A 14,476-nucleotide genomic window follows, 5' to 3' on the forward strand; every position below is an offset into this window, starting at 1 on the left:
TTTAAATCTTGTATTGGTTGAATGTTTCTTTGCTATGCCCAGTGCCATCTTTTGCAGTGTGAATATTTATTCTGTGCCATTATAGGTTTTTTAATGTTATTTTCTGGTATTATGGCTCAGTTAAAAGATCTTGGACTATGGGGATGTATGAACATCATTGGGATTGATAAAAACTATGGGGACTTTATTTTTTACATTTTTTCTTTTTTTGAAGTTTTACTTACTTATTTATTCCTCAATTTTTATTAACATTTTTCATGATTATAAAAAATATACCCAAGCCGGGCGTGGTGGCGCACGCCTTTAATCCCAGCACTTGGGAGGCAGAGGTAGGAGGATTGCCATGAGTTCAAGGCCACCCTGAGACTACAGAGTTAATTCCAGGTCAGCCTGGACCAGAGTGAGACCCTACCTCAAAAAAACCAAAAAAAAAAAAAAAAATATATATATATATATATATATATATATATGCCCAAGATACACTGAACTATGCAACTGGAAAATGTTGACCCATGAATAAATACTTAAGCAACTAAAAAAAAAAAAAAAATCCCATGGTAATACCCTCTCCCCCCCCCCCCCAGCTTTTCTCTTTGAAATTCCATTCTCATTCATCCCCTCCCCATCTCAATCAGTCTCTCTTTTATTTTGATGTCCTGATCTTTTCCTCCTCTTATGATGGTCTTGTGTAGGTAGTGTCAGGCACTGTGAGGTCATGGATATCCAGGCCATTTTGTGTCTGGAGGAACATGTTGTAAGGAGTCCTACCCTTCCTTTGGCTCTTACATTCTTTCCGCCACCTCTTCCACATTAGACCCTAAGCCTTGGAAGGTGTGATCAAGATGTTACTCAGTACTCCAGTCACTTCTTTCCAGCACTATGATACCTTCTGAGTCATCCCAAGATCACTGCCATCTGAAAAGAGAAGATTCTCTACAATAGTGAGAGTAGCGTTAATATAAGGGTATGAATATTAAGAGAAGTGCTTACTGGGCAGTTTGATAAGCATAGTATATACATTTTTCCGGACATCAGCAGATGTTACACCCCTAGGGCTCATGACTACCTCTGTTTAAGGTTTTCAGTATCAGGGATGTATTCCCCCCCCCCCCATGGAGCGGGCCTCCAGTCCGACTGAAGGGCAGTTGGTTTCCACCATGACAGACGTGCCACTATTGCACCCGTTGGCTCATTTGGCCTGGCTGTCCAATTATAAGGCTTGCTGTGTCCACTGTTGAGTATCTTCATTGGTGGTATCTCTCCCATTGAACTACATGTGGAATGGCTTCTTCCAACTTTCTGTCAGCTGGTCTACATGGAGGAAGTGATCAGCTCAGTTCCAGCAGGATTTCTCAATGGTCTTTCAGTCCAAGTATATGGAGTCTTCAGCAATAGGGTCTTACCATCTATTCCTTGTGGGAAACCTAGGGTCTTGGCAATGGCCTATAATGTTTTGGGCGCATCAGGGACCTCCCTGGCCAACAACTCATTGGAGGTATCCTATGGGAACTTTTAAAGTCATACTGAACGTATTGTATTTTACATCGTGTATGGATATCTATTTATGGGGGCCAGGGGCGGAATGTGGTGGTTTGATTCAGGTGTCCCCATAAACTTAAGTGTTCTGAATGCTAGGTTCCCAACTTATGGATATTTGGGAATTAATGCCTCCTGGAGGGAGTGTATTGTTGGGGGCAGGCTTATGGGTGTTATAGCCAGTTTCCCCATGCCAGTGTTTGGCACACCCTCCTGTTGCTGTAGTCCACCTTATGTTGGCCAGGGGGTGATGTCCACCCTCTGCTCATGCCATCATTTTCCCCTGCCATTGTGGAGCTTTCCCTCGAGCCTATACGCCAAAATAAATCTATTTTTCCCACAAGCTGCTCTTGGTTGGGTGATTTCTACAAGCAATGTGAACTGGACTGCAACAATCACTGTGAGTTTGAGGTCACCCTGAGACTATGTAGTGAATTCCAGGTCAGCCTGGGCTAGAGTGAGACCCTACCTCCAAAAACAAAAACAAAAAAGGATTTATGGGCTGGAGAGATAGCTTAGCAGTTAAGGTAGTTGCCTGCAAAGCCAAAGGACACAGGTTTGATTCCCCAGGACCCACATAAGCCAGATGTAGAAGCTTAAGCATGTGGTCTGTAGTCTGTAAAAAAATAATAATTTTTTTTTTCAAAAAAGATGGACATAGCCGGGCGTGGTGGTGCACACCTTTAATCCCAGCACTCAGAAGGCAGAGGTAGGAGGATCACCATGAGTTCAAGGCCACCCTGAGATGACAGAGTTAATTCCAGGTCAGCCTGGACCAGAGTGAGACCCTACCTCGAAAAACCAAAAAAAAAAAAAAAAAAGATGGACATAGCCAAGTGTGGTGGCACACGACTTTAACCCCAGCATTTGGGAGGCAGAGATAGTAGGATCACCATGAGTTCAAGGTCACCCTGAACTACATAGTAAATTCCAGGTCAGTTTGGGCTGAGCGAGACCCTACCTGCGGGGGTGGGGGAGGAGAGATTGGACATAGCTGGGCATCGTAGTTCATGGGGCGAGGATCTCTATAATTTCAAGGACAACCTGGGCTACACAGTGTGACACAGCTTCAAAAAGCAAAATAACAGACAGGTGAGATGGTACAGTGGTTAAAGGTGCCTGCTTGCAAAGACTGATGGCCTAGGTTCAGTTCCTCAGTATCCACATAAAGCCAGATGCACAAAGTGTTGCATGCACCTGGAGTTCCTCTGCAGTGGAAGGAGAGGCCCTGGCACACCCATACTCACTCTTGCTGTCTCTCAAAAATAAATATATATAGTTTGTTTTGGTTTTTGTTTTTTTTTCCAAGGTAGGGGATTCACTCTAGCTCAGGTGTTTCAAATATATTTTTATTTATTTATTTGAGAGGGATAGAGGGAAAGAGAATGGGCGTGCCAGGTCTTCCAGCCACTGCAATGCATGCACCACCTTGTGCATCTGGCTTATGTGGGTCCTGGGTAATCAAACCGAGGTCCTTTGGCTTTGCAGGCAAATGCCTTAACCACTAAGCCATCTCTCCAGCCCCTTAAATATTTTAAAAACACACAATTGGCTGGTTGTGGTGGCGCATGCCTTTAATCCCAGCACTCAGGAGGCAGAGGTAGGAGGATCACCTGATCACCTTGAGCTCGAGACCACCCTGAGACTACATAGTGAATTCCAGGTCAGCATGAGCTACAGTGAACCCTACCTCGGAAAAAAAAAAAAAAAAAAAACCACACAAAATCACCTCAAAAGGGATGGATAGCAACTGGGTATGGTGGCACACACCTTTAACCCTGGAACTCAGAAGACACAGGTAGGAGGATCACCTTGAGTTCTAGGCCAGCCTGGACCTACAGACTGAGTTCCAGGTTAGCCTGGGCTAAGTGAGACCCTACTTCAGGAGTTCATTTGCAGTGGCTAGAAGCTATGTTTTGCCCATATCCCTCTCTTTGCCTCTGAAATAAAATATATAAAATTTACACACACACACACACACACACACACACACACACACACACGTATATATAAAAGATGTACAGCATCCCCGAGGAACATGAAACCCAAGGTTATCCTCAGGCCTTCACACATGTATACACACTACAAAGAATGTGAACTTTTGGAGTGTGGGGGGATACTGGGGTCTCTTGCCTCCAGTCCCATATGCTACTTTGCATCTGCCTTTACATATGATGCTGGTGAACTGAGACCTAGCCAACAGCTTTTGCAAGCAAGCATTTTAACTGCTGAACCATCTCCCCAGCCCCAAGAACATGAACTTTGCATTGTGCATGAGAATACAATGTTTATAAGCAGGAAATGGTCAGACCTGGCAAATGTTTTAACATTCCATAGCTTTATGTCTCAACCTTGTGTTCAGTGTTTTTTGTTTTTGTTTTTGAGGTAGGGTCTCACTCTGGTCCAGGCTGACCTGGAATTAACTCTGTAGTCTTAGGGTGGCCTTGAACTCATGGCGATCCTCCCACCTCTGCCTCCCGAATGTTGGGATTACAGGTGTGCACCACCACGCCTGGCTTTTAAGTTTTAATAAACTGAGAAATGTCAGCTGGGAAAAAAAGATAATTTTTAAAAATATTTTATTTATTTATCTATCAGAGAGAGAATGTGGGGCACAACAGGGCCTCCAGCCACTGCAAACGAACTCCAGATGCATGCACCACCTTGTGCATCTGTCTTATGTGGGTATTGGGGAATCGAACCTTGGGTTCTTAGGCTTTGCAGACAAGTGCCTTAACCACTAAGCCATCTCTCCAGCTCCCCCTCCCCGCTTTTTTTGTTTTGTTTTGTTTTTTCAAGGTAGGGTCTCACTCTAGTCCAGGCTGACCAGGAACTCACTATGTGGTTTCAGGGTGGCCTCAAACTTACAGTGAACCTCCTACCTCTGCCTCCTGAGTGTTCGGCTTAAAAGCATGTGTCACCACGCCCGACTAAAAGGTGATTTTTGAATGTCTTACCATATATACTTTTTCTTTGTTCTCACTTGGTGTATAAGATGACCTGGTGCAAAAACTATCATATGCAGAGCAATCCTTTCTCTACTTTCAGGTGATTATATTCCCACAAATCACAATATTAGAGTATTTACTGCCTGAGCTCAAAGTATGATATGATTTCAATGTGAACTCTTTATTGTCCTGTAAGGTCATGGCATAACAGTAGGTCTTATTTCTTTAGCAGATGCTGCGCTCTTTCTCTTCCACATTAAGTATGGTATCCACAGTTATTCCTAGATCCTTCAGTGACCAGCCTCCCTCCATTTCCAGAGGCCTTCTGGGAAAGGAAGTAGAAAGACTGTAGAGGGAACTGGGGTACCCATTTTTCATCATCCAGTCAAATAAGACCTAGAAGAAACAAAGCCTGGTCATTATCAAATAATGTATACTAGATCACTGTGACATTTGACATTTCTGTCCTTTTGCCATCATGTCCTTAGGTGCAACAAAGAAGAGCTCTGACCAGGCATGGTGGCACACACCTTTAATCCCAGCACTCGGGAGTCAGAGGTAGGAGGATCGTCATGAGTTTGAGGCCACCCTGAGACTATATAGTGAGTTCCAGGTCAGCCTGGGCTAGAGTGAAAAAAAAAAAAAAGAGCTTCTATATACTTCAGAAAGATTTAGACTTTAAAGGAAAATGGCATTTTATGAATCTTAAGATATGAACAATCTTTAGTAGTCCCAGAAAGTGTAGGCCCTTCTGAAATTTAACAACAGAGGCATTTAATAACTGGAACCTCCCCCACTTTGTAATGCCCTGAGTACAAAACACCAGCTCCACCAAAAAATAAAATTAAAAATTAAATGATTCTCATAGTAACAAATACTACCTAAAAATATTTGCCTCAAAACAGTGTTTATTTTAAATAATGCATGTTTTGCTTCAAGAAGAAAGGTAAGCCAGATATAATTCCATACAACTGTAGTCCCAACTATTCAGGAGTCTGTGATGCATGCCCTGCTGGAGTGCAAAAGTTTGGGACAAACCGGTATCTCAACAACAAGAGAAGATGTCAAAATGTTCCACAGAAATACTATCGCTGCAAGTAAAGGAAACCTCTGACAGAGAACTAGTCACTGAGCAAGTACCCACGGATGTCCTATGCACATGTTCTATGTAATCAATGTATCTCTATGTCATCTTCACTCATTAAAAATATAACCATCTGAGCAGTGACCTTGGGACGACTCAGAAGGTATCATGGTGCTTGAAAGAAGTGACCGCAGTGCTCAGCACTGCAATATCTCTATCACACCTTCCAAGGCTCAGGGTCTAATGCGGAAGAGGTGGCGGAAAGAATGTAAGAGCCAAAGGAAGGGCAGGACTGCATGCAACATGCTCCCTCCAGACACAAAATGGCCTGGATATCCATGACCTCACGGTACCTGACACTACCTGCATAAGACCATCATAAGAGGAGGAAAAGATCATGACATCAAAAGTAAAAGAGACTGATTGAGATGGGGAGACGGTATGATGGAGAATGGGGTTTCAAAAGGGTAAGTGGGGAAGGGGGGATATTACCATGGGGTACTTTTTATAATCATGGAAGTTGTTAATAAAAAATAAAAATAACCATCCGGGTGTAGTGTGGTGCACACTTTTAATCCTAGCACTTAGGAGGCAGAGGAGGAGTATTGCTATGAGTTCAAGGCCAGCCTGAAACTACAAAGTTACTGCAGATCAGCCTGGGCTAGAGTGAGACCCTACTTTGAAAAACAAAATTAAAAACAACAACAACAACAACAAAAAAACCAAACATACAAAGAAAAAAAAAAACAAACCATAGTCTCATGGTTAAAGGCACTTTCTTGCAAAGCTTGACAGCCTGGGTTTGATTCCCCAGAACCCGCATAAAGCCATATGTACAAAGTGGTGCATGCATCTGGAGTTTGTTTGCAGTGGCAAGAGGCACCAGTGTGCCTACTCTATATCTCTCTGCTTACAGATAAATAAATAAACACATTTTTTTTAAAAAGGAACTAGATTTTTATTTATTTATTTTTTACTCATTTGAGAGAGAGAAAGAGGCAGAGCCTTCAGCTGCTATAAACAAACTCCAGACACAAGTGCCACCTTGTGCAACTGGCTTACATGGGTCCTGGGGACCAAACCTTGGGTCCTTTGGCTTCACAGGCAAACACCATAACTGCTAAGCCATCTCTCAAGCCCAAAAAGTTAGTTTTCTATGAGGTGCTGGAGGTTGAACACAGGGCTTCACACTTGCTGACCACCAGCTCAACCATTATATTTATACTTTCAACATTATGTTTTTGTATTTTTTACCTTTTGTTTGTTTGTTTGGTTGGTTGGTTTTCTTGTTTGTTTTGAGGTAAGGTCTCACTCTGTAGCCCTGGCTGGTCTGTAACTCATGACAATCCAACTTCAGCCTCCTCAATGTAGAGATTAGAGATACACCAAGCCTAGCTATGTCATAATTTTTTAAAATTTTTATTTATTTGCACTTTGTGTGTGGGGGTGGGTGCACCAGTGCCTCTTGCTGCTGCAGATGAACACCTGACATTTGCACCACTTCTTGCACCTGGCTTATATGGGTGGCTTGGGAATTAAACCTAGGCCAGCAGGCTTTGCAAACAAGCATCATTAACAGCCAACCCATCTTATCCTAATTTTTAAAGTGCTATAAATTTCCCAGTATATGTCTTAATCTCTTCATAAACAGATACTTGTTCCTTTAACTGTCTGTATTGTTTCCATAGAATAAGTTTTAAAAGATACATTTTTAATATTTCAAGCTGATAATGCCTCAATAGTAGAGTTCATAATCCTCAGCTTTTATTTTTATTTAGTTATCTTTATTATTATTACTGACAACATATTGCATATGGATATACCATGTATTGGTACCCTCTTTTCCCTCATCCCTGCCCCCATTCCACTGGGTCCCCTCCTCAGAGGGGTTGCAAGTATTTCCTATGGAGTTGTGGGTTCTATGGGGTTGTGAATTATGTGTTGTGGGAGCAGCAGACAGTTTTTTTTGAGGGGGTAAGGAATGCCTCTGGGCATGATGCCTAAACCTGTGGCTCTTACAATCTTTCCACCTCCTCTTCTACAAAATTCCTTAAGCCATGGTGGGTGAATTTTAAGTCTGCTTCAGAGATGAGCTCTTAGGAGCCTCTGGATCTCTGCTTTGGTAGGTGTTGAGTGTCCTCCAGGTCTGTCTCCTACACCCTGGCACTAATTACCAGGTTCAGCATGGAAGAAGCACTCTTGCCTGACTATTTTTATTTATTTGCAAGTGAAGGCAGAGAGAGAGAGAAAAAAAAAAAAAGAGACAGGCAGAGAGAATAGGTGTGCCAGGTTCTCCAGCTGCTACAAATGAACTCCTTATGCATGTGCCACTTTGTGCATCTGGATTTAGGTGGGTACTGAGGAATCCAACGTGGGTTGTGAGGCTCTGTAGGCAGCACCTTAACCGCTCAGCCATCTCTCCAGCACAGCTTTAGCTTTTGTTTGTTTTCAAGGTAGAGATTCACTCTAGACCACGCCAACCTGGAACTCACTCTGTAGTTCCAGGCTAGCCTCAAACTCACAACAGTTCTCCTACCTCTGCCTCCAAGGACTGGGACTAAAGGGAAGTGCACCATGCCAGGCAGCTCTGGCTTGCTGAGACAGGGTCTCATTTGTCTTACAGTCCTGCCAGGTGTGGTGTCACATACCTGTAACCTTAGCACTCAGGAGGAGCAAACTTTCATCACTGTAATATACCCATAGCTCCCAAATGAAGATATATTTGAAAAATGCACTTTCAAGTGTGGTGGCTCACATCTATTACCCCAGCATTTGGGAAGCTAAACCAGGCAGACTGCCATAAATTCAGGTCATTTTGGCCTCCATATTGAGTCCAAAACCATTCAGGACTACAGAGTGAGAACCCTGTCACAAAAATCCAACACATACACACATGGCATCTTATCAACCAAACTGAAAATGTAATATAAATTTTTAAAAGCCAGAAGTAGTGGTACACGCCTTTAAACCCAGCACTTGGAAGGCCAAAGTATGAGGATCATCCTGATTTCAAGGCCAGTCTGAGAATACAGAGTTACCGAGTGAATTCCAGGTCAGCCTGGGCTAGTGTGAGAATAACCTTGCAAAGCAAAATATTAAAAAACACCTAGGGCAACTCAGTGGTAGAGCACTTGCCTGAGGCCTAAGAGGATTCCACGCCCAACACTACAAAACAGAAAGTTATAGTAAAGGGGGCTGGAGAGATGGCTTAGTGGTTAAGGTGCTTGCCTGCAAAACCAAAGGACCCAGGTTCTATTCCCCAGGAACCACATAAGCCAGATGCACAAGGTGGTAATATGTCTGGAGTTCATTTGCAGTGGCTGGAGGCCCTGGCGTACCTATTCTCTCTCTGTCTCTGCCTCTCTCTCACACATAAATACATAAAAATAGGTATTTTTAAAACAGAAAATTATAGTAAAGGGAAAAAACAACAAAATTTAAGATCATAATTCAGAGAAGCCCACCATGCCTACTTCTCCAAGCTTCTACAATGTAGAGCACCCACAAATGTCTGCTCTCTTCATCTGATGGACATATCAGGTAACTGTGAAATGAATGCCTTTCCTACTGCATTTGAACAACTACATCAGACCAAAATACTTTTCAAAATATAAAATTTCTGCACCTACCTGTGAGCTGCAGGACTTATAAAACCTTCTCCTCAGAATACACCCACTCGGACAGCGAAGAGCAACAGTAACCACCTAAGGAACCAAAATGCTCAGATAAGCCAGGCGTGGTGGCTCATGCCTGGAACCCCAAGCTTCCAGACTGACGCAGGAAGACTACAAGGGTGAGGTCTAGGCTACACAATGAATTCCAGGCCAATCTGAGATACAAAGCAAGACTTTTAAGAATAAAATAAAGCAAAAAGTTCAGATGAGAAAGACAAAGTAGGTGTAGTGGTGCACAACTTTAATCCCAGTACCCAGCACTCCACAGGCAGAGGTAGGAGGACTGCCTGAGTTTGAGGCTGCACTGAGACTTCACAGTGAATTCCAGGTCAGCCTAGGCTATAGCAAGACCCTACTTCAAAAAAAATCAAAAAAGAAAAAGAGGGCTGGCTTAGTGGTTAAGGCGTTTGCCTGGAAAGCCAAAGGACACAGGTTCAATTCCCCAGGACCCACGTTAGCCAGATGCACAAGGGGGCACATGTGTATGTCTGGAGTTTGTTTGCAGTGGCTAGAGGCCCTGGCGCACCCATTCTCTCTCCTTGTAAATAAGTAAATAGTTCTTGGGCTAGAGAGATGGATCAGCAGTTAAGGTGCTACCCTACAAAGCCTCATGCCCATATAAAGCCAGACCCAAAAAGTGGTATGAGCATCTGGCATTTGTTTTTTTTTTTTAAATTTTTATTTATTTATTTATTTATTTGGGGGCGACAGACACAGAGAGAAAGACAGATAGAGGGAGAGAGAGAGAATGGGCGCGCCAGGGCTTCCAGCCTCTGCAAACGAACTCCAGATGCATGCGCCCCCTTGTGCATCTGGCTAACGTGGGACCTGGGAAACCAAGCCTCGAACCGGGGTCCTTAGGCTTCACAGGCAAGCGCTTAACCGCTAAGCCATCTCTCCAGCCCTGGCATTTGTTTTTTTGTTTTCAAGATAGGGTCTCACTCTAGCCCAGGCTGACCTCAAGGTGGCCTCAAATTTATGGCAATCCTCCTATCTCTGCCTCCCAAATGCTGGGATTAAAGGTATGCCTGGCAGCATCTGGCATTTGTTTGCAGCAGCAAGAGACCTGGCACACCCATACACAATAAATAAATAATAACATTTTTATTTATTTTTTCTTTTCTTAGCCCAGGTTGGCCTTGCACTCCTGATCCTTCTGTCTCAACCTCTTCAGCAATATCCTACCAGCATGTGCCACCACACCCAGCAAATAATAAAATTTTTAAATGACAAAACAAGCAAGCAACTAAAACCTTAAAACCTCTTAGTATATGAAAGGCCATTATAGAGCTGGACACATGGAGCTGCAGTTAAGTGCACGTTCAGTGCAGCAAAGGGGAGCAGAGACCAAGGAATCACCTGGGCTCACAAAAAAAGGTCAGGCTCCAGGATCAGTAAGAGACTCTGGCTCAGTACAAGGATAAGCAGAAGAGCAATGGAATGGAACATCTCACATTCTGCTCTGGCCACCAAAGGCAAGCACATGGAGTATTGCAAGGGCATGTGCACATACACACACAAATAGATGAATAAAGGCCACTGTAAAAACTGAATATTAGTAATTATTCTAAAGCTCATGAAGTATTTGCCAAGATGCCTTTGTTAAGGCTGATCTCATCATTATGTGTCATTGGAAATAAGCATAAATGTGGTTTTAGAGCAGTATCCTACTCTCGGGAAAACTGCTACAAAATATGCACACCCAGGCTCAATGACAGAATACTTGTCTACCATGCTAGAGACTGTGGGTTCTATCACTAATACCAGACACACACACACACACACAAAATCCCACTCAAGGGACTGGAGAGATGGATCAGCAGTCAAAAGGTCTGCTTGCAAAGCATAATGACCCAGGTTCAATTCCCCAGTACTCACATAAAGCTGGGTACACAAAGTACCATTTGCAACTGGAGTTCATTAGCAGTAGCTAGAGGCCCTGGCATACCCATTCTTTCTCTCTCTCTCTCTCTTATCTCTCTCAAACAAATAAAAATAAAATCTTTGGACAGGAAAGAGTAAATTTATATATTTCCTTACAGTGAGGCAAATATTTGAGAGTGAAAAAATATTTGGAACCAGGCGTGGTGGTATACACCTTTAATCCCAGAACTCGGGAGGCTCACTGTGAGTTCAAGGCCACCCTGAGAGTACACAGTGAATTCCAGGTCAGCCTGAGCTAGAGTGAGACCCTACCTTGAAACAAAAAAATTTGGCCCAGTATGGTGGTGCACACCTGAATTCCAGGACTTGGGAGGCGAGGCAGAAGTAGGAGGATTATGGTGAGTTTGAGGTCACCCTGAGGCTACACAGTGAATTCCATGCCAGCCTGGGATAGAGCAAAACCTTACCTCAAAAAAAAAAAAAAAAAAAACTGGATACCCATACCTCATCACAGTGCCTGGAACTACCTACACAAAACCCTCATAATTGGAGGAAAAGATGATAACATCAAAATAAAAGAGAGACTGATTGAGAGGGGGAGGGGATATAATGGAGAGTGGAGTTGTGAAGGAAAATGTGAGAGGGAGGGAATTATTATGGTTTATTGTCTATAATTATGGAAGTTGTCAATTTAAAAATCAAAAAAAAAAAGAAAATCTTATATGAAATCTAGTAAGTTGTTCTGTCACAATGATTGGGAGCTTGGCTGCCTTATTATTGGCTGTGATGGACTGACACATGAACGGGTAGATTATGTGAACCACAATACAAGCTGGAAACTACCTGTGACCCACAGACTATTAAATGAAATCTGATTTAAAAGTAATAGCAATAAGCACCTGAGGTAAGGCAGAGTTAAAGAGGATTGCTGTGAGTTTGAAGACAGTCTGAGGCTAGCTTACGCTCTTGGGAGATCATACACAAAGAGAGAATTGGCGAGAAAGATATGGTAGAAAATTAACAGCAATAATTAAAATCTGTTTCACAACTACTCCTTCAAGTGGAGTGATAGCATACAACAGTAAGGACAACTACTGTGGTAACATGGTGACCATGTGTACAAAATTATTCCCAAATCATCTCACCTTCTATGGTTACTGTCTTTTTCACTTAACAGGAACAAATAGGGGCTAGAGAGATAGCTTAGTTGTTAAGGGTCATGCTTAAAGGCCCAATGACCTGAATTCAATTTCTCAGTACCCACTTAGAGCCAGATGCACAATGTGGCACGTGAATCTGGAGTTCATTTGCCGTGGCCCTCATTATGTCTTTCTTTTTTCTATCTCTCTCTGCTTGCAAATAAATAAATAAATAAATATTTTTTTTTAAGTAACAAATGGAACCAAGCATGGGATTTTATAGCACTTGGGAAGCCGAGGTAGGAGGATCACTGTGAGTTTGAGGCCAGCCTGAAACTACATACAGAATGACAGGTCAGCCTGGACTAGAGCAATACCCTACCTCAAAAAAAAAGAGGGAATTAACATGGGATACTTTTTTATAATCATGGAAAATGCTAATACAATTTTAAAAAATGAAAAAAAATAAATAAAATAAATAAAAATAAAAATAAAAATATGAAAAAAAAAAGTAGCCCGGTATAGTGGCGCATGCCTTCAATCCCAGCACTTGATAGGAGGATCTCTGAGTTCAAGGCCAGACTGAGACTGTATAGTAAATTCCAGGTCAGCCTGGGCTAGAGAGAAACCCTAACTCAAGGAAAAAAAAGTAACAAATGGTGAATATTCCACCAAAATGCCAGAAAACTGTGAGTGATTTCCTCCTCTTACTTTACAACCCAACTACTGGTGTTTTAGAACACTGAGTTGTCTTTCAGAGCCCGCCACTGCATCAAGAAGAAAGAAAGTATTTATGGGCTTTTTAAAGTCAGCAAATGAGATACTTTAGGGTGCCTGGCTTGCACAAGGCCCTTGGGTTTGATCCCTAACATTGCAATAAACAAAAATTTTAGAACTGTAGACAGCTACGGTACTAAGTACCTAACAGGTACTAGATAAATCAGGGTGTGCTACTCGAGTAAGAACTACATTATTTTTCACATCCTGCCTGTTGCAGTCCGGTTCACACTGCTGGTAGAAATCACCCAACCAAGAGCAGCTTGTGGGAAAAATAGATTTATTTTGGCATATAAGCTCGAGGGGAAGCTCCACGATGGCAGGGGAAAATGATGGCATGAGCAGAGGGTGAACATCATCCCCTGGCCAACAGAAGATGGACCACAGCAACAGGAGGGTGTGCCAAACACTGGCATGGGGAAACTGGCTATAAAGCCCTTAAGCCCATCCCCAACAATACACTCCCTCCAGGAGGCATTAATTCCCAAATATCCATCAGCTGGGAACCTAGCATTCAGAACACCTAAGTTTATGGGGGACACCTGAATCAAACCACCACATTCCGCCCCTGGCCCCCATAAACTGATAATCATACATGATGTAAAATGCAATGCATTAATCTCATTTTAAAAGTCCCCATAGTTTTTAATCAATCTCAATGATGTTCATACATCCCCATAGTTCAAGATCTTTTAACTGAGCCATAATACCAAAATATAACCTCAAAAAACCCATACTGGCACAGATTAATATTCACACTGCAAAAGATAGCATTGGGCATAGCAAAGAAACATTCAACCAATACAAGATTTAAAACAACCAGGGCAAATATCAAACTCTGTAGCTTCAAGTCCAGCAACTCTAGCCAGTGACAAATCTCCAAGTCCGATAATTCTAACCAGCAACAAGTCTCTGGCATTCCAATTCCGCCCCTCCAGCTAGGCTACTCACAGTCCTGGAAAACTTCATCGGGGCCGGCAGCTCCTCGGCAGCCATCTCATGGTCCCGGCATCTCCACTAGGTCTCCACTGCAAGCCACGGTTCATCCTCATGGCCCCATGGGGTCTCTATGCAGGCAACCAGCAAACCTGCTTGACACTGCCCATGGCCATTTCCAAAACACAAGACCGTGTTGCAAACTCAATGACCCTCTTTCCAGCATTTCTTATACTCCACAATACCAGGTAGGGTGCCAATTTGTTAATCCAGGGGGGATTAAAGCAGACTTTGAAGAACAGGATACTCCTTGAGCACTCAGACCCCTTCAAAAGAGTTGACATTCTTCTTGTTGCCCTAGCACAGGTCAGCTAGCCCAATCTCAAAGGTTGTAATCTCTCAGTTGCAGCTGAATGGGCAATAGTTCACCCAAAGATTTTTCTTTCTGTGCCATATCCCTCTGCACACACCAGTTCATTTCTACACAAAGCAACCCTG

At 42.9% G+C, this 14,476-nt stretch overlaps 1 protein-coding gene across 2 annotated transcripts in view; it reads right to left on the bottom strand.

The window, feature by feature from the left end:
* Positions 1–4,644: 4,644 nt before the first annotated feature.
* Ubxn8 (UBX domain protein 8) overlaps positions 4,645–14,476 on the bottom strand; it is a 60,717-nt gene continuing 50,885 nt past the window's right edge. For both annotated transcript variants that reach the window (XM_045158788.1, XM_045158787.1), the window contains exons 7-8: positions 9,198–9,272; positions 4,645–4,880 (exon numbers count right to left, since the gene is read on the bottom strand). In XM_045158788.1, coding sequence (XP_045014723.1) covers positions 4,710–4,880; positions 9,198–9,272 — 246 coding nt within the window. In that variant the 3' untranslated portion in view covers positions 4,645–4,709. The remainder of the gene's footprint in view (positions 4,881–9,197; positions 9,273–14,476) is intronic.

This window comes from Jaculus jaculus, chromosome 9 (assembly GCF_020740685.1).
Source record: "Jaculus jaculus isolate mJacJac1 chromosome 9, mJacJac1.mat.Y.cur, whole genome shotgun sequence".
Taxonomy (NCBI): Eukaryota; Metazoa; Chordata; class Mammalia; order Rodentia; family Dipodidae; genus Jaculus; species Jaculus jaculus.